Source organism: Scyliorhinus torazame, chromosome 21, assembly GCF_047496885.1.
Source record: "Scyliorhinus torazame isolate Kashiwa2021f chromosome 21, sScyTor2.1, whole genome shotgun sequence".
Taxonomy (NCBI): Eukaryota; Metazoa; Chordata; class Chondrichthyes; order Carcharhiniformes; family Scyliorhinidae; genus Scyliorhinus; species Scyliorhinus torazame.
This window is the reverse complement of record NC_092727.1, coordinates 21778999-21802370: the sequence shown is the minus strand read 5'-3', so window position 1 is coordinate 21802370 and position 23372 is coordinate 21778999. Positions and strand designations below refer to the sequence as shown.

Sequence of the window (23372 nt, the reverse complement as noted above, 5' to 3'; positions counted from 1 at the left end):
AGCTGTTCCTCTACTCAAGCAAGCCCATGCATCTGTATTTTATGCCTCTGTCCTCAATGAAACATTTGCTCTGGCTGCTCTCCCTGGTCCAGCCATAATCCTTGCTCCCTGAAGTCTAAAGCGTGCAAATTTGAACATATATGACTGGTTTATCCATCCATCAACCACATGAAGCCCTGTTCTCCTCTGCCAAAACTGCTCACTACTCCACAATCATCCTGAAATGCAAAAACACACTGTTTCTTTTCTTCACAATCTTTCCACCTTTCTCCCATGTCCTCTCCACCCTTATTTCCAACATGTGATTGGCTTATGGGCTCCTTTGTTACTAGCACTGAGATTATCAACAACAATAACACCCTGAAATAGCATCTTTTCCATAGTATGGTACCTCACAGCACCGTCAAACAAAACATGCGACTGAACCACATGTGGAGGTGTTAGGGCAGATGACCAAAAGCTTGGTCAAAGAGGTAGATTTTAAGGATTGTCTTAATGGTGGAGAGAGAGGTAGAGAGGTGGAGATGTTTAGGGAGGGAATTCCACAGCTTAGATGAAACCACGGTCACCAATGGTGGAGCAATTAAAACCAACTCTGCACAAAGACCAGAATTGGATGAACACATGGATCATAGGGAGTTGCAGGGCTGGAGGAAGTTACAGGGATAGGAAGCATAAGGTCATGGAGAGAATTCTAAAACTGAGGTATTGCTAGACCAGGAACCAATGTAGGTCTGATGGTTGAGCCAAACTTGTTGCGAGTTAGGATATGGCAGCAAAGCTTTGGGTGAGCTCATAATAAATATGCTGTTTTACTAAACAGGAAGGATGGAAGATGGGAAGCCAGCCAGAAGAGCATTGGAATAATCAAGTCGATAGACAACAAAGGCATAGATGCAGATTTGATGAGGTGATACAGAAGCACAGACAGGTGATGTTACAGAGGTAGAAGTTGACTATCTTTTTTTTTTTAAATATTTTATTGAAAATTTTTGGTCAACCATCACAGTACATTGTGTATCCTTTACACAATAATATAACAGTATAAATAACAATGACCTGTTTTATAAACAAAGAATAAATAATATATAACAAAAACGAAAACTAAAACTAAATGGCAACTGCCTTGTCTCAGATAAACACTCTCCAAAAATATGATTTAACAGTCCAATATACAATTATTTATAGCAACGACCTATACATATTATACATATATATTAACAACCCTGAGAGTCCTTCTGGTTCCTCTCCCCCCACCCCCCCCCTCCCTGGGCTGCTGCTGCTGCCTTCTTCTTTTCCATTCCCTCTATCTTTCTGTGAGGTATTCGACGAACGGTTGCCACCGCCTGGTGAACCCTTGAGCCGATCCCCTTAGGACGAACTTAATCCGTTCCAGTTTTATAAACCCTGCCATGTCATTTATCCAGGTCTCCACCCCCGGGGGCTTGGCTTCCTTCCACATCAACAGTATCCTGCGCCGGGCTACTAGGGACGCAAAGGCCAAAACATCAGCCTCTCTCGCCTCCTGCACTCCCGGCTCTTGTGCAACCCCAAATATAGCCAGCCCCCAGCTTGGTTCGACCTGGACCCCCACTACTTTCGAAAGCACCTTTGTCACCCCCACCCAGAACCCCTGTAGTGCCGGACATGACCAGAACATGTGGGTGTGATTCGCTGGACTTCTCGAGCATCTCGCACACCTATCCTCTACCCCAAAAAATTTACTGAGCCGTGCTCCAGTCATATGCGCCCTGTGTAACACCTTAAATTGAATCAGGCTTAGCCTGGCACACGAGGACGATGAGTTTACCCTACTTAGGGCATCCGCCCACAGCCCCTCCTCAATCTCCTCCCCCAGCTCTTCTTCCCATTTCCCTTTCAGCTCATCTACCATAATCTCCCCCTTGTCCCTCATTTCCCTATATATATCTGACACCTTACCGTCCCCCACCCATGTCTTTGAGATCACTCTGTCCTGCACCTCATGCGTCGGGAGCTGCGGGAATTCCCTCACCTGTTGCCTCGCAAAAGCCCTCAGTTGCATATCCCAGAATGCATTCCCTTGGGGCAACCCATATTTCTCGGTCAGCGCTCCCAGGCTTGCGAACTTCCCATCCACAAACAGATCTTTCAGTTGCGTTACTCCTGCTCTTTGCCATATTCCAAATCCCCCATCCATTTTCCCCGGGGCAAACCTATGGTTATTTCTTATCGGGGACCCCACCAAGGCTCCAGTCTTTCCCCTATGCCGTCTCCACTGTCCACAAATTTTCAAAGTCGCCACCACCACCGGGCTTGTGGTGTATTTCTTCGGTGAGAACGGCAATGGGGCCGTCACCATAGCTTGTAGGCTAGTCCCCCTACAGGACGCCCTCTCCAATCTCTTCCACGCCGCTACCTCCTCTTCTCCCATCCACTTACTCACCATTGAGATATTGGCGGCCCAGTAGTACTCACTTAGGCTCGGTAGTGCCAGCCCCCCCCTATCCCTACTACGCTGTAAGAATCCCTTCCTCACTCTCGGGGTCTTCCCGGCCCACACAAAACTCATGATACTCTTTTCGATCCTTTTGAAAAAAGCCTTCGTGATCACCACCGGGAGGCACTGAAACACAAAGAGGAATCTCGGGAGGACTACCATTTTAACCGCCTGCACCCTCCCTGCCAGTGACAGGGGTACCATGTCCCATCTCTTGAAGTCCTCCTCCATTTGTTCCACCAAGCGCGTTAAATTTAACCTATGCAATGTACCCCAATTCTTGGCTATCTGGATCCCCAAGTAACGAAAGTCCCTTGTTACCTTCCTCAGCGGAAAGTCCTCTATTTCTCTGCTCTGCTCCCCTGGATGCACCACAAACAACTCACTTTTCCCCATGTTCAGTTTATATCCTGAGAATTCTCCAAACTCCCGAAGTGTCCGCATTATCTCTGGCATCCCCTCCGCCGGGTCCGCTACATATAACAACAAATCATCCGCATACAGAGATACCCGGTGTTCTTCTCCTCCTCTAAGTACTCCCCTCCACTTCTTGGAACCCCTCAACGCTATTGCCAGGGGCTCAATCGCCAGTGCAAACAATAATGGGGACAGAGGGCATCCCTGCCTTGTCCCTCTATGGAGCCGAAAGTATGCAGATCCCCGTCCATTCGTGACCACACTCGCCACTGGGGCCCTATACAACAGCTGCACCCATCCAACATACTCATCTCCAAAACCAAATCTCCTCAGCACCTCCCACAGATAATCCCACTCCACTCTATCAAATGCTTTCTCGGCATCCATCGCCACCACTATCTCCGCTTCCCCCTCTGGTGGAGGCATCATCATTACCCCTAGCAGCCTCCGTATATTCGTATTCAGCTGTCTCCCCTTCACAAACCCAGTTTGGTCCTCATGGACCACCCTCAGGACACAATCCTCTATCCTCATTGCCATTACCTTGGCCTAAATCTTAGCGTCTACATTTAGGAGGGAAATAGGTCTATAGGACCCGCATTGCAGCGGGTCCTTTTCCTTCTTTAGGAGAAGCGATATCGTTGCCTCAGACATAGTCGGGGGCAGCTGTCCCCTTTCCTTTGCCTCATTAAAGGTCCTCATCAGTAGCGGGGCGAGCAAGTCCACATATTTCCTGTAAAATTCAACTGGGAATCCATCCGGTCCCAGAGCCTTCCCCGCCTGCATGCTCCTAATTCCTTTCACTACTTCCTCTATTTCAATCTGTGCTCCCAGTCCCACCCTTTCCTGCTCCTCCACCTTGGGAAATTCCAGCCGGTCCAGAAAGCCCATCATTCTCTCCCTCCCATCCGGAGGTTGAGCTTCGTATAATTTTTTATAAAATGCCTTGAACACTCCATTCACTCCCTCCGCTCCCCGCTCCATCTCTCCTTCCTCATCCCTCACTCCCCCTATTTCCCTCGCTGCTCCCCTTTTCCTCAATTGGTGGGCCAGCAACCTGCTCGCCTTCTCCCCATATTCGTACTGTACACCCTGTGCCTTCCTCCATTGTGCCTCTGCAGTGCCCGTAGTCAGCAGGTCAAATTCTACGTGTAGCCTTTGCCTTTCCCTGTACAGTCCCTCCTCCGGTGCCTCCGCATATTGCCTGTCCACCCTCAGAGGTTCTTGCAGCAACTGCTCCCGTTCCCTACTCTCCTGCTTTCCTTTATGTGCCCTTATTGATATCAGCTCCCCTCTAACCACTGCCTTCAGCGCCTCCCAGACCACTCCCACCTGGACCTCCCCATTATCATTGAGTTCCAAGTACTTTTCAATGCACCCCCTCACCCTTAGACACACCCCCTCATCTGCCATTAGTCCCATGTCCATTCTCCAGGGTGGGCGCCCTTCTGTTTCCTCCCCTATCTCCAAGTCCACCCAATGTGGCGCGTGATCCGAAATGGCTATAGCCGTATACTCCGTTCCCCTCACCTTCGGGATCAACGCCCTTCCCAAAACAAAAAAGTCTATTCGTGAATAGACTTTGTGGACATAGGGGAAAAACGAAAACTCCTTACTCCTACGTCTGCTAAATCTCCACGGGTCTACTCCTCCCATCTGCTCCATAAAATCTTTAAGCACCTTGGCTGCTGCCGGCCTCCTTCCAGTCCTGGACCTCGACCTGTCCAGCCCTGGTTCCAACACCGTATTGAAATCTCCCCCCATTACCAACTTTCCCACCTCTAGGTCCGGGATGCGTCCTAGCATACGCCTCATAAAATTGGCATCATCCCAGTTCGGGGCATATACGTTTACCAAAACCACCGTCTCCCCCTGTAGTTTGCCACTCACCATCACGTATCTGCCCCCGCTATCCGCCACTATAGTCTTTGCCACAAACATTACCCGCTTCCCCACTAATATAGCCACCCCCCTGTTTTTCGCATCTAGCCCCGAATGGAACATCTGCCCCACCCAACCTTTGTGTAGTCTCACCTGGTCTATCAGTTTCAAGTGCGTTTCCTGTAACATAACCACGTCTGCCTTAACGAGTGCAGCATCGTGCTCACATATGCCCCGACGTCCGCTCCCTCCGCACCTTCAGGAAGACCAAGAATCCTTAGGTTATTCCTCCTCGCGTTGTTCTCCAGCGCCTCCAGCCTTTCCACACATCGTTTATGGTGTGCCTCGTGCATCTCCGTCTTCACCACCAGGCCCTGTATGTCGTCCTCATTCTCGGCAGCCTTTGCCTTCACGACTCGAAGCTCCCGCTCCTGGGTCTTTTGCTCCTCCTTTAGCCCTTCGATCGCCTGTAATATCGGGGCCAACAGCTCCTTCTTCATTTCCTTTTTGAGTTCTTCCACACAGCGTTTCAAAAACTCGTGTTGTTCAGGGCCCCATATTAAACTGCCACCTTCCGACGCCATCTTGGTTTTTGCTTGCCTTCCTTGCCGCTGCTCTAAAGGATCCACCGCAATCCGGCCACCTTCCTCTCCTTTTTTCATCCGTATCCAGGGGGGATTCCCTTCTGGTTCACCGCACAGTACTTTTAGCCGTTAAAATTGCCGTTGGGGCTCTTATTAAGAGCCCAAAAGTCCGTTCCACCGGGAGCTGCCGAAACGTGCGACTCAGCTGGTCATCGCCGCACCCGGAAGTCCAGAAGTTGACTATCTTGACGGTCGACTGAATATGTAGTTGGATACTAAACTCAGGGTCAAATAGTCACGAAGGTTGCAAATGGTCTGGTTCAGCCTCAAATATTTGCCAGATAGAGGGATAGGTTCGGGAGTTAGGGAATGGAATTTATGACATGAGCTACTGGAAGTCTGACAAGCAGTGTGACAAGAAATTAGGGACAGCAAAGGAATCGGGAAGGATGGCAGTGAGCAATGTTGGGTGTTTTCAGATGATATTGTCAAGGAGCAATGTGTCTATGAGAAATACGGAGGGTACTGGTAATGGTGCAGAAGTGGGAAGAGAAGCCACTGCAGATGATTCTCTGGCAACATTATGGGAACGAATAAAATCAGTTGAGCACAGTTTCACCCAGTTAGATAACTGAGGAGACATTGGAGGAGGATGGTGCAGTCAAATGAGCAATAGATTGCACAGGATGAAGAGGGATAACCTCCTGTCAGTTGCCTTTGCTACAGCTCAAGGCAACTGCCCCCTCACCAAAGACTATGTTCCTGAAGGTTCCTGAACAAACGTTCTTGAAGTTTCCTGAACAAACGTTCCTGAAGGTTCTTCCAATCCTAGCTTTGAAGCAGTCTTTCTCTAGTTCCTGCCCGATCGCTCGATCTCACTGAAGTAGCCATCTAACTTCCCCTCTTATCTCACATGCTAGCTGAATTTGTAAATGGCTCCCTCACACCAGGTACTGTCCTCCTCCCTTTCCGAACTGCCATCATACCATCCTCCTCAAAAAAATGACCTACAATGCTCATATCCTTGCAAGCCCATCTCCAACCTCCTTTTCCTCTTCAAAAGCTCTGAAGTTACTGACAACTCCCAAATCTGCACACATCATTTCCAAACCTCCTTCAATCACACTATTCTCCTCCAGAGGTTCTTCCCCCATTGCCCACTCGGACAACCCTTGCCTGATTCCACTCTAACTTATCAAGTCACAGCCATAGAATCGTCTGCAACAGTTTCTTATATTGATCTGTATGGAAACTATACCCTCGACTAAGGCTCCATCCTGCTACCCAAGCACCGTCTCAGATTGAAACAGACTGTTTGCAACCTTGGCATTCTCATGACTCTGAGCTGAGCTTCCAACCCTATCTTTCAACATCACAAATTTCCCCTATTTCACATCCACAATATTGCCCATGTCCACGCTTGCTGCATGTGCTGTCAAAACCTGCGGAATTCTCTACCACAGAAGGACTGTGGAGTCCAAGTCACTGAATATATTTAAGAAGGAAATAGTTAGATTTAAAATCACAGAATCCCTACAGTGCAGAAGGAGGCCATTCGGTCCATCAAGTCTACACCAACCCTCTGAACGATCACCCCACCAAGGCCCACTCCCCACCCTATCCCTGTAACCCACTAACTGCACCTAACCTTTTGGACACTACGGGCAATTTAGCATGACCAATCCACCTAACCTGCACATCTTTGGGCTGTGGGTGGAAACCAGAGTACCTGGGGGAAACCCACGCAGAAACAGGGAAAACGCACAAACTCCACACAGTACAAACTCCACCGAGGCTGGAATTGAACCCAGGTCCCTGGCACTGTGAAGCAGCAGTGCTAACCACTGTGCCACTATGCCGCCCCGTGGCACTTCTAGACACGAAAGACATCAAAAGGTATGGGGAAACCACAAGAGTATGGCATTGAGATAGAGGATCAACCATGATCACATTGAATGGTGGAGCAGACTCCAGGCGAAAATGGCCTCCTTCTGCTCCTATTTTCTATGTTTCTAAAACTCTCTTCCATATCTTAGTCACCTTCAGATTTGATTATTCAATTGCACAGCTGGTCAGCTTTTCATCCTCAACCATCCAAAGGCCTCAGCTAATACAACACTCTGTTGCCGCTCTCCTAACCTCTACCAGAGGCCACTTTCTTATTCGTCACATGTTCACTGACTTACATCAGCTCTTGGTCTCCCAATGCTCCTCATCTTTGTGTTCATCTCCTTTAATCTATCTTTGGTGCTCATGCCCTGAGCAATGCAACTGAACGTAAACTCATCGGAGGATTTATCAATCGCAAATACGTTTGCATCCATGTGTATGTGAGGCAAAAAGTGACAAAGGAGGAACCGAATAAACAGAATGTGAGCGAAGTATGACAGAGAATCGGAAAGAAAGGGAGACTAGAAGAAAGAGAGAATAAAAAGCAAAAAATATGTATTTACTGTTGTTTTGTCTGTTTTTTGTGTATTTGACCAAGATTTGTTTAAAAGTAACGTTTTAACTTTGGAGTACCAATTACCATGTGACTGTTGCCTTATCTATTACTACTCAGACAGTAATGCACCATTAAAGATCTTCTGCCAAAAACTAATGACAGTTCTCAGTCTAGGTATCTCTTTACATCAGATTGCTCAGTACGAAAGCCAAGATGTAACAGAGACAAGGTCTATAATAGTCATCCGACCACTTTGGCATCTTTTCAAAATTTGGTTAATGAGTCATTTGTTGCCTTTCTGCATTTAGATGCAATCTATTCTAGAAGGTAAGGTTCTGACATAATGATGAAAGCATGCTGACAATATCAATGGCGCAACAACATTATGTAAATGTCTTTGCAGAGGTAGCTTAATATAGATAGGTTCATTGTACAATATTATTTTGGGTTTTTTTGTGGCCCGTGTCTACTTTTTCCACAATTATATTTTGTACCATCTAGTTAGAATTTATATATTTAGTTGGAAGCATCAACCAAGTGCTGGAATTTTCAAGTAAAAGGAGGAAAGTAAAGTCTCAACAAGTTCCAAGATAGAAAATTACTGACTCTGTATCACACCATCTTGTAATGCAACATGCATTCATCTCAGGAGAGTCAATGAAGACACAAATCAATTAAGCCTGTTAGCTATGGGTTACCTCAGCTCAGTGCTACTCTGGCATCTTCCTGACTTGAAATGCTGAGTCTCCATGGGGTTGGATGGAAACAATTTAAATTGGGACTTCTTATAACATATGGTAATTTTGAAAATAACCATATTACCTGGGGATGCAGAGAGGGAAATAAAGAGAATCTGACATTGAAAGTAACTCCTTTACAGTAATATTTTCTCCTTGATATCGGTTCAGTACCAATGCTCTTGTCTTTACGCCAAAACAATTGGAGATTCAAGCCGCCTCCCGCAGCAACCCCCCACCCCCACCCAGACTTGAGCACATAATCAAAGCTGACACTTCAAAGCAGTAAGGATTGCAGAATTATTTACTTTTTGGATGAGAAGTTCTGCTTGCTTCTTCGGGGGACTTAAAAGATATCATGTTATTATTTGAGGAAGAACAGGTCATTCGCTATGTTCTGGCCAACATTCAACCCTCAAAACCACCAAAACAGTTAAACTATTTGTGAGATCTTGCTGTTAGCAAATCAGCTGGTATAGTTGCCTACATTACAAGTAACCACATTCCAAGGTTACATTAAAAGGAGAGATTGCATAAACTAGGCTTATATTCAGGGACTATGGAAGTTGATTTGACTACTGTTTTTGGGGGGGTTTGATTGTGGTATAATAGTGTAAACTGGTGCCCAAAGTAAAAAACAGACACTGAAGCAAGCACTGAAACTGTGGCAGATAGATTTCAATGCTGGGAAGTGAGAGGTCATCCCCTTTACACTACTAAAGGATAAGTCGTATTTATAATCATGAAAAGCCACCCCTGACCTCTGCTCCACTGCCCCCGGCTTCGGCCTCCGATCCAGCCCCAACCTCCGACCCTCTGCCCCTGAACCCCCCCCCGCACCCCAACTACCCATCCCCCCACTCTGAACTCTCAGAAGCTTCTCCCGACCTCCGACACCTCCCCCAAACGTCCTCTCACCCACACCTTCCCAGCCTCCAACCCACATACCCCCTTCGACATCCCATCCACACACCCCACCAACATCCCTCCCCCCTCTTGCGGGACCTCCCAACAACACCCCCATCACCCAGAGACCTCCCATCCACACCGCCCCAGGGCCTAGCCTGCTTCACTTCGCCTAGCCTGGACTTCAATCCAGGTGCTGCGCTGCTAGGATCTCACCTGACCTGGCCTCAGATAGATGCTGATTGCCTCTCCTAAGAAATTCAGGCCCAATGTGAAGAGAGCAAATAAAAATTATATTCCAGAATTATGAAGCATGAGATGCGATTATCCCTTCGGCACAATACTTGATAGGCTACTGGGCAGATAATACATGGCCTTTCGTCAAAATAAAATCAGCAGGTTTTTTGGCAAAACTTTTAAACTCCATATACTGGCCTTCAGATCGCCCAATGAAAAACTAAAATATAAAGTAGGTTACATCATTTAGAGATATCTTCAGAACCCTGGTGATCAACACAACTCGGGATTGGAACGGATACCACAAAAGGTATGACTTTTAAAATTATTTATCTTTAGTGGACTATAAGCAAACATATCATTTGACATACATGCTGACACATTTAACATGGAATAAAACAAGAAAACTGGTGACTTACACTGTTCTCATTGTAGCAGTATGTGACTTTTGCTTGAATGTCACTAGCATTCAATGCTGGAGCAATTTTACTGGAAGTAAACCTTAGACGAGATCTGAAAAAATAAAGTTGCCAATACTTCAAGTGCTCACGAACGAACAATGTCTGTCAAATATACCGCTTTTATATTGCGATCATAAAACATCTCCAAAATAATTCACAATATTCAATTCAAATCTCTTTTGGACCTGCCCCGGTTGATTGGTAATTTTTCACTCCAGTTCCCTCTTGTAAGATATAAACCATACCTCAGTTAGCTACATATTGACTTTGTATTTGATAGCGTTTTCCTCAAACTTACTTCTGTTAAAAACAGGAGGTCAGAAAGGGACAGAAATGGGCTTTGCCATTCACTGCGATGGGTTCATTTATTTATTTTTCAAATGGCCACAGGGGAAACCACCAAACAGTTTCTGGTACCTTTGAAATAGTATACCATATGAAACAACTTCTTCAGGAAAGAAGGAGAAACAGTAGGGGATGAATAAAAGGCACAGCAATGTGTGAGAAACAAAGGGCTTCAAAGACTGACAATTTCATTGTGTTTTCTATTGATACCTACTTGGTCATTTTCTTTCCATCCCCTTGAGATTTTCCATCTACTTCGCATTCTCCCAAATCTTCAGTAGGACTCTGGGGTTCTACTCGGGGAAATGCTGTCTTCAGTGTGTCCACAATTGCACTGACAACAATCTGCAGGAGAAGTAAGCCATCAATTTCCCTGTAGCGGTTGGCAATCAACCTCATTAAAACCCTTCATCATTGTAAATTGTCTTGTGCAAAATATCCTAGGCTTAACCCCACCTACAGCCTTCTAAATAGTGAAGAAAAATTAAAAAGTAATTTTGCTGGGGATTTTAATACACTGGGGTTCAAACACACACCTAGGATTCATTCAAGTTTTAGCATATCCCAACAAACTCAGCCTGAGAACTGAATATTCCCAACTTTTAAGATGAAAATATGTAGCTAAGAAATGGGTGTTTTAGAAGTGTACCTTTAAGAAATGGAGCTGCTCATGTTACTGGAGTAATGTCAGAGTGTGGGTGGAGCTGAGCTCTCCTTCTGCTTTTTCTTGAGTTTCAGTTTGAGAAGAGCTTGGGCGTGTCTGTGTTTTAGGGAGCTGCATCTGAAGTCTGCCATCCAAAGACTATCTTAATCATTTGGTGAATTCAGAATTATAAATTATTTCAGTATTGAATGTAAACCCTAATGTGCTCCTGTTTAGAGGTTTGTTAAGTTTTTGGATGTTAAAAGAACAGCATACAGATTACTTAGTGTTTTATACTTTGGGGGGTGTATTTGAATTAATGGTTGCTAAGATATTCACTGTTTGTTTTAAAAAGGTTAACTTGAGTTCATAGAATAAACATTGTTTTGTTTTAAAAAAACACTGGTCCATTTTCTGCTGTACCATACCTGTAGAGTAAGCCGTGTGCTCACCATACCGCAATCTATTAAAAGTTGTGGGTCAGGTGAACTCCATGATACACTTTGGGGTTCTCTAAACCCTGACCCATAACACTATCGCTTTGTGATATTGAACAAATAGCAGTTATTGTAGAGAAACTGTTAAATAAAAATTCACCCAAAATTAGTCGAACATGTACAAAGTTACCTTGTCAATCCTGGAGACAAATGATTTCTTCACAAAAGCAATTCTGGCATCAGTGTTTAGAGCCAGAAACTCCTGCATTTCCTCAGAATACGCACTTTCAGGAATGGCACACAGTTGCTACATAAAAAGGGAAGAAGATTATCCTTAACTGTTTCACATAGAAAATAGAAAACAGAACAGAAACAAAACAAGAGCGATTCAATTTAACAAACAGAATTAGCAGGCTTGGTCTTTCAGCTACTTGGCTGTACTCTTTTAGAATTAAACTCTGTTGAGCCATCTAACTATACCTGGAGGTTTGCAATGAAATGAAGGCTTATGTGAGACCATCCTCTTGTTGATACATGTCTATGTATAATACAAGTGGTAGCTTCCAATGATCTATTTGCATACCATGATCAACAAAATAGCTAACAAACATTGAATTCACAGCTCACCATTATAATGTGTGCTTGTATTCAGTTTATGAACAACATGTCCAATTTGCTAATCCATTGGGCAAATTCTATTCCCATGTTGCCTCGGTTTAGTCTCGGACACAGTTGAACATGGGCTACATGGGGAATTCTTCTGTGAGACTCAAGTCGAAGTCCTTTAATATGTTATGGAACCCCAAAATATATCATGGAGTTCACCTGACCCACAACTTTTAATAGATTGTGGTATGGGGAGCACACGGCCCACTCTATAGGTGTGGTACAGCAGAAATGGAAAAGTATTTTTTAAAGCAAAATAATGTTTGTTCTATGAACTCAAGTTAACCTTTTTAAAACATACAGTGAACATCTTAGCAACCATTAATTCAAATACAACCCCAAAGAATATAACACTAAGTAATCCTTAATAACTTCCCAAACAACATCCAGAAGACAAAAGAAAGACCGTTTAACAGAAGCACATTAGGTTTACATTCACTACTGAGAACATTTATAATTCTAAATTCACCAAATGATCAAGAGATAGTCTTTTCATGGCAGAGAGAACAACAGTACACCTGCTTGGTCTGGCTTCAGCTCCAACACTGAAAACAAAACAAAAATACACCCAGCAACAAACAGCCTAAAACGAAAGTAAAAAGCTGACAGACAGCCCAGCTCCACCCACACTCTGACATCACTGATAAACACCCATTTCTCAAAGGTACAGAAGAAGGTCAATGATGATATTTATGAACATAACTTGGCAAATTTAGACTGACTGCACAGACAGTCCATGAAAGAAATTTGGGATTTTTCAGTCGAGCTTCAAATGGCAAACATCTGCCAAAACGTTGCCCATAATAATCCACAAACTAACAATTTTACTGCAAAAGCCACAGATGGCTAGTGTGGGAAATGGAGAACGTTACCTGGGTGCAATAGGGAGTGGATTTCTATGGTTGGATTTGGATCGCATTGTGGAAACTATGTTGAAAATTTCATCCTGCATCTAATTGTGCCAACATTAGATATACACACTCCAAGGGCAACACGGTGGCGCAGTGGGTTAGCCCTGCTGCCTCAGGGCACCAAGGTCCCAGGTTCGATCCCGGCTCTGGGTCATTTTCCGTGTGGAGTTTGCACATTGTCCCCGTGATTGCGTGGGTTTCACCCCCACAACCCAAAGATGTGCAGGGTAGGTGGATTGGCCACGTTAAATTGCCCCTTAATTGGAAAAAATGAATTGGGTACTCTAAATTTATTTTTTTTAAAGATATACACACTCCTGACTCCAGGTGTCACAACTAAATAACTGCTCTTGCTTTGGTGAGCACAAAACTTCAAAAGTACTAATTCATTGTTTTTAATAAATGGGTTGTTTATGCAGGTGTTGGAAATATTGCAAGAGAAGGACTGAATAGGGGCTGAACGAGGCTGAAATATTGCAAGAATAGGTTAAGCTGAATCATTTCAAAACAGGCAACTATCACCCATAGGGAAAGAAACATTACATCGTGGTGTCACTTTTTTCCTACCTTAACAAAGGTCTCGAGAAGGCTTTTTCGAGCCTCAACCTTGTCACTGTCCATGTTTCCAAAAGGCAGGTCAGGAAAGAGCTTCTTTGGTCCTTTGACATCTGAAAACCAACAAAAATCCATTAATAGAAGAGTATCAAACAAAAGCAGCATGAAAAGATATTGTGCCACTTTTTGCACATCATAGTTTGAAGATGATGTTTACAGATGATGTTTACAGGATTATTACAGCTTGCGTCACGTGATAAAACTGAAAAGCTCCCAAAGCAAACTCATTGTTTGAGATTGAGTGTGGTTCAGAGAAATGTGGAAAATCTTAAAATATCCTGTGTGCTTTGCTAAAATTCGACCACTCAAACAAACGTCATTTAAATTCACAGAAAAAATCAGAATACTTTCAGAGGAAATATGGAACGTAATAAGAAAGGAGGACGACTAATTTATTCATCCACTCAACGGACCATCAATATAATCTGGTTATTCGAAAGTAAAAATGAGTATATCACATATATTATTACAATTCATGGTTTTACGAAAATAGCAGCATAATTTGAATGCAGAACAAAGAACAAAGAAAAGTACAGCACAGGAACAGGCCCTTCGGCCCTCCAAGCCTGTGTCGACCATGCTGCCCGTCTAAACTAAAATCTTCTACACTTCCTGGGTCCGTATCCCTCTATTCCCATCCTATTCATGTACTTGTCAAGATGCCCCCTAAATGTCACTATCGTACCTACTTCCACCACCTCCTCCGGCAGCGTTCCAGGCACCCACTACCCTCTGTGTAAAAAACTTGACTTCGTACATCTAAACCTTGCCTCTCGCATCTTAAACCTATGCCCCCTAGTAATTGACCCCTCTACCCTGGGAAAAAGCCTCTGACTATCCACTCTGTCTATGCCCCTCATAATTTTGATAGACCTCTATCAGGTCGCCCCTCAACCTGTCGTTCCAGTGAGAACAAACCGAGTTTATTCAACCGCTCCTCATAGCTAATGCCCTCCATACCAGGCAACATCCTTGTAAATCTCTTCTGCACCCTCTCTAAAGCCTCCACATCCTTCTGGTAGTGTGGCGACCAGAATTGAATACTATACTCCAAGTGTGGCCTAACTAAGGTTCTATACAGCTGCAACATAACTGGAGTTGAAATTACATTAATATATAACGTTTTGTATCTTACTGAGCATCTTGCAGGATACATGATAAACAGCATTTTCAGAAAAGACTGAGTGGAACAGTTAAAGCACCATAAAATATCGCATTTTATCCACAGTGCATTTCACATATTGAGCTCCCAAACTCAGATAATGCCAGAGTAGCAAGGTGCTTCCTTAAAGGCAGAATGAGAAAAACAGTCAACCAAGAATGTTTATATGAATCTCTTGATTGAAAACTGGCAAGAGCAGAGTGAAGCAAGATGTATGCATGGCAAGGAAAATGTGAAGTCGCCAGAGTCCCAGTTGACCATCAGCGAGGAGGAGGAGCTGACTGGTGGTATTTAACCTGAGGATCACCACACCTCAGGCAAGGAGTAAGGTGCAGAAGACGGGGCCTTCATGAATAACCTCAGTCAGTATGGGAACCCACGTTTGGCCTCGCTCCGTATCACGATCCAATTGTTCAGCCAACTGAGCTAAACTGGACCCCGTATGCATTTGTGCGCTTTATTTCCGCGCTCCACCTCTTGGTGCTATCCCCATTCCTACCTTCTGTTACATTGGGAGCTACAACCCGACCACACGTGGGGTAGCTTTGCAAGATTAGGGTTTGCTACGTTATCAGGTTTCTTACTTTTGAGGAGCTTGCGGAGTTCTGCCTTTTCCTCCAGTCTAGTTTGCAAGTTCAAGAATTCGCTGTAGCGTCGATTAACAGTGTGGTACGCCACCTGCTGGAGTGTTCCAAGATTCTCTGTGTCCAGTGCAGTTTCATACTGTTAAAAGAAGAGATAAATGTGTTTATCCATGCATAATAAGTGATGTCACTACAGGATATGCAATCTTCAAACAAACTAACTCAAAATTCACTGTCTTGTCAAACCTTTAACAAACATGAAACTCATGCATCCGTTTTCTTCTCAAACCTTTGTGATGTTTGCTTTAAAGTATTTTTGAAAATAGGCTGCATTTTTATGACCCCTTCAGAACAACACAACGTGCCAAAGCATTCACAGCCTGTTCAGCATATTTGAAGTATAGTCACTGTTGCCATGTAGGAAGCGCAGCTCCAAATCAGCTCACAGAAAGTTCCAGTGAGTAGCAATGCGATAATGAGCAGACAGTCTGTTTTTTGGGATGCTGTTTGAGGGATAAGTATGGGGTTAGGGCACCGAGGTGATTTCTCAATGCTCTCCTTCAAAATAATGCTGGGGTCTTTTACATTCACCTGAGGGGGGTAAATTGGGCCTTGGTTTAACATCCCATCTGGAACATCGCACCTGACAGTGCAGCACTCCATCATTACTGCAGTAGACTGTCAGCAATATTTGTGCTCAAGACTCTGGAGTGAGCGGGACTTAAAACCACAACCTCTGACTAAGAGGCAAGTGTTCTACCAACTGAGCCACAATTGAAATCCAGTGTCCCAACTCTCCTTACGTCACATCAACTGAAAGTTCCCAATTTCTTCCGATTGCCTTGCCCAGCAAATTATTCCAAACAGTTAAATGAAGAAATTCTTATGACAATGTTTTAAATTCATTTAATGCTCATTTTTAATCCATCTTTCAGATTAAATGTTGAATCGAGGCCCTGCCTGCCTTCTCACTGGAGGTAAAATATGCCAAGGCACCATTTTGAGGCAGAGCAGGGGAGTTACCCTCGGTGTCCAGGCCAATATTTAGCCCTCAAACAACAGCTGGGTCATTATCGCATTTCTGTTTGTGGGAGTGTAGCCATCTGGGATGGCCACTTACAAAGGATCCCGGGAAACATGGCCACCTGCAAAGGACCATGGGAAATATGGTCAACCCAGGACTCAGACGCTCAGAGCTTATGTATCTTGGCAACTCAGATAACCTGACGCTATCGAAACCCCCAGCTACTTTGCATTCTAATGGCCCATTTCCCCAGAACAAAAGACCTGTACTCAGATAACAGATACAGAAACAAACTCATCGCCGCCACTCACTTTGCTCAGGGAGCCCAAAAAGCCAAGGTCAATGACCGCTCAGGACACGCCCCGCCATCAAGGCACCCGCCCCTTTATTGGCCAAAATCGAAGGCAGTAATCGAAGCCTGCCGAATTATTGGGTCCAAAGCTAATGACTGCCCAAAAGAGCGTGAAACCCCATAAGAATAAAGAGAGACACTGCCATGTGTTCAGTCTCTCTTGGCCCCGGCACTTTGTCTCTCTTGGCCCCGACCTACGTCTAAAACCAAGTGTAGCATCACGACCAGAAGACATGTTCAAGACCAACGATCACTACCAGACGGATGAGCCCAGCAGAAACAAAGTCACTTCTCCAGACCCAGCCACTCAAGATCCGAACAAAGGCCTTGTTCCTCTGCATAAAGCCGGGTGCCTGAACTTAAGTACAGGTTGTTGCAGTGTTAGGTGTAATTTAGCTTGTAGTGTTATATGTTGCATGTCGAGGTAATTCTTGTGTGTAAATAAACTATCATTGAACTTGAACTAACTAACTGGTTGTTTGGTCTTTGATCGATATCCGGTAAAACCTTGTGGTTTGACTCTGAAAAGCAATATCATCATTAATAATTGTCATATCAGTATCCAGTTAAAAAGAGCAACATTATTGGCGTTTCCGGTGCGAATTGGCAACAGGAGATTGCTGTGCGTAAACTGGCTGCTGCATTTCCTACGACCATACAAATGTTTGAACAAGCAGCAGCAGGAGTAGGCCATTCAGCCCGCTCCGCTATCTGACAAGGTCATGGCTGATCTGACAGTAACCACAAATCTGTATTCCACCTACCGCCAGAAACCTATCACCCCCTTTTTAAAACAGAGACTACAGTTCAAAAGTACTTCATTAGCTGTAAAGCATTTTGAGATGGCCTTCGGTCATAAAAGATGAAAGATGCAAGCTTTTATTTTTGTTTCTAATTTAATGTCTTCTGGCCTTACTTTCTCAATTTACTCCAAAGTAATTTTCTGGCTTTACTTAATCAGTGCACCTTTTATATATCTTAATTCAATCTTGCTTAAATCCCTTAAATAACCTAATTCAACGTGAGCTTCTCAGTTACCCCTACAGCTTATAGCTCGGCCAGTCTTACTGCTCTTTCGTACGCCCTTAAACAATGCTCGGCTCTTCCAAAGATCATAATCACTAAAAGAGAGGGTGGTGAGGGAACAAAATTGCAGATGGGGGCCAAAATAATGTCTTCATTCTTCCCAATAGGAGGTAATGATAGCTCACCCAGCGCTGGATTTTGGCTAAATGTGACACAGTGGCCAGTTGTATGGTTGGGGTTGAGAGATATGAATGGTAACGTAGGGCTGGGTGTTGTCAGCATGTATATGGAAACTGTCAAAGGGCCGCATGCGGTTGCAAAACAGGAGAAGGCCAAAGATTAACATTAAAGACAAGGGGACAGTAAGAGAAGCAGGGGATTCCCCGACTACAATTGAACTGGTAAAAGAGAAAAACGACAAAGACCCTCAGCTGAACAACTGTGAAGAAGTGTTGAAGGAGAACAGTTTCACCAAGTGTGTCAAAGCCTGCATTCAGGTTGAGAAAACCGAGGGCAGAGTCATTTGTGACTTGGTTTCGAGCTATTTCAGTGTATTGGCGGGAATGAAAAATCTGAAGTTGCAAAAAGAAAAGGCACAGATTTCAACTATAATATTAACTCGGTCAAGGATTTATAGCAGAAAGAAAGGTTGGACATAGGGCGGTAGCTTGCAAGAGTAGAATGATCAAGTGTAGGAAGGGACGTTGAGTTGCCAGCAGCTTAAGGTGAATAAGATGAAGAGAACAGGGGGGTAGTGGGTCTCATGAACATATCAAACCCATCGAGGGCATGAAGGAAACTAGAGAAAGATGCAAGTTTAGGGCTAAGGGGGAGGAATTTTGGTGTGATGAGCAAGAATGGCCTCCTCCAGCTTCTGCTGCTGTTCCCATGTATGACAGTCAGAACATCTTTTAAATCAAATTCCCTGTTCTCTAGCAAGCTGCAAAGATAGACAAGACTCTGATATGTGTTAATAGATGACTTTACAAGTTTTTTTTGACTGGAGGAAATGAAGAGATTTCATTTAAAATCAAATGAACAGAAGGGAGGAAGTGAGGTATACCCAGGTTTTCGGGAAATTTAGTGAAACAAATATCACTTTTTACTTTCCATGCAAATTTTCTTCCATCCTTTGTTTTCCTGCACGCATTGACACCTTGCTTTTATAACATTTCATAAACCAAAGTCACTCCCGGATACCTTGCGTCAGTGGCCGTTACTCACAGATGGATCTTGACTGTAAGCAACCATTCAACCACCAAGGCTAGCCTCATTAGGTACCCGCCAGGAATGGGCTTGATGTCATAGGAGGTCATTCTAACTGTGCAAGTTCTTCGAAAGAGCTCTCCCAATTAATTCCAGTGCCCTGCTCTTCCCCAATTCCCTGCAATATTTACCTTTTGAAATAAATATCCCATTCTGCTTCTACCACCATTTTCAGTAAGTGTATTCCAGATCATATCAATTGGCTGTGTGAAAACAATTTCATCTCATCTGGTACTTTTGCCAATAATATTAGATCTTTGTCCTCTGGTTGCGATGCTCCTGACAAGGCAAGCAGTTTTTCCTCATTTATTCTGTCAAAATCCCTCAATATTCCCCAAAGGAACAATCAGAAGCAGGGACACAGAACAATTTCTCACTTCACAACTCACATGCACTGACATCGAGGCTGACATGACCTAACCTACCAGATATAAACCCTCAATGATTAAGCTGGTCAAGTCATATCAGGATCCACAATCTTGCAAACCCCAACAGATGAATATTATTGTGTATAGTGATGTGCTTCATTATCCTAAAGTGACTTGCCTTAATAGTGTACAGTGTGTAAGGGTGAAATCCCCCTCCTCTGTGTTCCTTTGCTGTGACTGTTCCGCTGATTCTCAAATTGTGTATCACCACTGGTGTGTCTGGACTGCAAAGAGGTTCAAAACTATAAGCGGACACATTCACTGAAGTAGGTGAAGATGTGTGCACAGGTCCTGCAGACACAACATCCAAGGAGTTACAGGTTGAATTGTCCGACGGAATAGTCTCCTTTTCCTGAAAAGTATGCTGGCTGGCAAGAATACGGATCGTTTCATGAGCCAGAACAGTGGTGGAGGTCGCTAATTTAGCAAATGCCTCTTCTTTCCCAACATCATCAACATGCTCGAGGCCCAGAGAAGCTGGGTTTTGGTCAAATGATGGCAAGCAAGTATATGTATCCAAAATGGTGGATTCTCCCATGTTTTGCTCATCACTGCTTACATCTTCTGGCCTATCAAAGGTATTGGTTAGTTCCACTGGCGTCAGCCTGTCCACAACCAGTTCTTCAGTCGCCAACTGTGTTAAAGATTCTGTGGAATCTTTTTTCACGTCATTTTGGGGAGATTCAGGTTCAAATTCCTCACATGAATAGAAGAGGTTTAATTTGTGTGGCCTTTGGTGATCATAACCACTGGTGACATCTTCTGCAGATTTCCCAATCTTTTCATTTGATTTACTCGCACTTCCATCTATTGATACATCCGTGTCCTCCATATTGGGTTCCAAACTATCAGCAGGATCGTAGCTGGGGACATCTTCAGCTTTCGGAGTTGGTGTTGTCTCAGTAATTACCTCACTTTGGGCTTTCAAGACTAAGGAAGTGGGCACCTCCAGCTGCGGCGGTTTCTCCTTTACTTTCTCCTTATTGCTTGATTTTGTAAAAATTTCTATTATAATACCGTTTATCCAATCTGGGTCTGCCATTTTGCTTATAAGGGGGAGAAGCACATTGCACATGATCAGCTCTCTCACCACGAACCTCCCTGTCCTGGTTTCCAAATTGGGATGGGGCACCAGCACGTGTAAAAGCAGGTCGACAATGCCCCTTGCATAATTCACTTCTGTTGCAGGACTCTGAAGGGCAATATGAGGGTCACTGACTTTACAATACATTTTCCACATAGAATGAATTTCCTCCGCTCGGTGGCGGCCAATCTTCTCGCGTGATGTCTTCTTCGCCTTCATGTAAATCTCCAGGTGGCAGCTGCACAAGATGAGGATCTTTTGGGCCAGTCCCTTCCTGTCCACGCGCTCCATCCTCCTCTTCAGCTCCAGGGCCATGGCATGCATGGCTCTCTGCACCTCATTCTCAAACTCTGGCTCCTGGCTGACAGTCCTGTACCAAGAGGTGACAAAATCCCTGATGATCTTCGTGATGGTGCCTTCAATCTCCTTGGCCAGCAGCTGCTCTGACTCTGCTGGGGGGAGGGTGGGCTCCAACCTGATAAACCTCTCCAGGTGCACCAGGTTGGTGGGGCTGAGCACCAGCTGTGAGCCCAACCAGCCCCCTAGCAACACCAGCAGCACCGAAACGCATAGCAACCAGATGTTGAGCAGGAGCTGGAGGATGAGACAGGCCAACACCAGGAGGCTGACCCCCAGCCACTTCCTCTGCAGCAGCTCGTTCAGCAGCCGGCCCGAGTCCTCCGCACCCCCCGGCGGCATCCCGGCAGCGGCTCCGCGACAATAATCCGCCTTTTGCCGCTTCAGCCAGCAACAGAGCGGCAGAACAGCATCTGTTTACATCCAAATATCCGGGAGGATTTGGGTCACGAACCGCTGCAACCCCGAAAACACCGGAGCAGCGCCACCCGGAGAACGGGAGGACTCGGCGACAGCGACACCCACAGAATGGGAGGACTCAGCGACAGCGACACCCACAGAATGGGAGGACTCAGCGATAGCGCCACCCACAGAACGGGAGGACTCAGCGACAGCGCCACCCGGAGCACGGGAGGACACAGCGACAGCGTCACCCACAGAACGGGAGGACTCAGTGACAGCGCCACCCAGAGCTCGGGAGGACTCAGCAACAGCGCCACCCACAGTATGGGATACCTCATCGCCAACGCCACCCGGAGCACGGGATGACTCACTGACAGCACCACCCAGAGCCCAGGAGGACTCAGTGACAGCGCCACCCACAGTACGGGAGGACTCAGTGACAGCGCCACCCACAGTAGGAGAGGACGCAGCGGAGCACGGGATGACTCACCGACAGCACCACCCAGAGCCCGGCAGGACTCAGTGACAGCGCCACCCACAGTATGGGAAGACTCAGTGACAGCGCCACCCACAGTAGGGGAGGACTCAGCGACACCGCCACCCGGAGCACGGGAGGACTCAGCAACAGTGGCACCCGGAGCACGGGTGGACTCAGCGACAGTGACAGCGCCACCCACAGAACGGAAAGACTCAGAGACAGCGTCACCCGGAGCACGGGAGGACACAGCAACAGCACCACCCACAGTATGGGAGGCCTCAGCGCCACCCGGAGCACGGGATGACTCACCGACAACATCACCCAGAGCCCGGGAGGACTCAGTGACAGCGCCACCCACAATACGGGAGGACTCAGTGACAGCGCCACCCACAGTAGGGAAGGACTCAGCGCCACCGCCACCCGGAGCACGGGAGGGTTCAGCAACAGTGGCACCCGGAGCACGGGTGGACTCTGTGACACCACCACCCACAGCACGGAAGGACTCAGTGACAGCGCCACTCAGAGCATGAGAGGACTCAGTGACACCACCACCCACAGCATGGGAGGACTCAGTGACACTGCCACCCACAGAATGGGAGGACTCATGGTCAGCGTCACTGGAAGCACTGGAGGACTCTTCCACACTGCAACCCATAACACGGGAGGACTCTCCCCAGTTCCTCCGTCTGGACCTGTAAAGTCTTAATTACCTGCAAAGACTTGCATTCAAAGTATCGTCTTGCATCTTTGACTTTGTCTATATATATATTCCTGGAACCTGCCTCTTCATTCACCTGAGGAAGGAACAGTGCTCCGAAAGCTAGTGATTTAAAAGAAACCGGTTCGTCTTTAACCTGGTGTTGTAAAACTTCTTACGGTGGAATTTATGTTTCGTCATTAATTCTGGAATTTAAAAACTGATCTCAGTAATGAGGGACCATGAAAATATAATTGATTGTCGTAGAAGTTCAACAACCACTTACAATTTACATAGTGCCATTAATATCATGCCTTTAATGTGCCAGTCATCCAGCCTAATGCTCTGGGGACCGGAGTTCGAATCCCACCACGGCAGATGTGAAATTTGAATTCAATAAAAAGTCTAACCATTGTCGATTGTCAGAAAACCCATCTGCCTCATTAACATCCTTTAGGGAAGGAAATCCTGCCATCCATCTCTGGTTTGGCTACATGTGACTCTAGAACCAGGGTAGTGACTCTTAACAGCCCTCTGAAGTGGCCTAGCAAGCCAGTCAGTTCAAGGGCAATTAGGGATGGGCAACAAACGCTAGCTTTGCTACATCCCACGAAAGAACAAAACAACTCTGGGTCACACTGAGAAAAGGTCTGGGAAGCACTGGTGTAGGGACAGAGAAAAGTCTATTTACATCAAGTGCAACACTTTCAACCAGATTATTTGCACCATTAGTGATCTTGCCAAATT

At 45.5% G+C, this 23372-nt stretch overlaps 1 protein-coding gene across 3 annotated transcripts in view; it reads right to left on the bottom strand.

The window, feature by feature from the left end:
* Nucleotides 1–21562, bottom strand: part of snx19b (sorting nexin 19b) — a 222788-nt gene extending 201226 nt beyond the window's left edge. The window contains exons 1-6 of one of the 3 annotated variants that reach the window (XM_072486615.1): nucleotides 19726–21562; nucleotides 15512–15650; nucleotides 13718–13818; nucleotides 11764–11880; nucleotides 10708–10838; nucleotides 10107–10200 (exon numbers count right to left, since the gene is read on the bottom strand). In XM_072486615.1, the coding sequence (XP_072342716.1) occupies nucleotides 10107–10200; nucleotides 10708–10838; nucleotides 11764–11880; nucleotides 13718–13818; nucleotides 15512–15650; nucleotides 19726–21390 (2247 nt within the window). In that variant the 5' untranslated portion in view covers nucleotides 21391–21562. The remainder of the gene's footprint in view (nucleotides 1–10106; nucleotides 10201–10707; nucleotides 10839–11763; nucleotides 11881–13717; nucleotides 13819–15511; nucleotides 15651–19725) is intronic. The other 2 variants (XM_072486613.1, XM_072486614.1) reach the window with 2 other exon arrangements.
* Between the last annotated feature and the right edge of the window lie 1810 nt (nucleotides 21563–23372).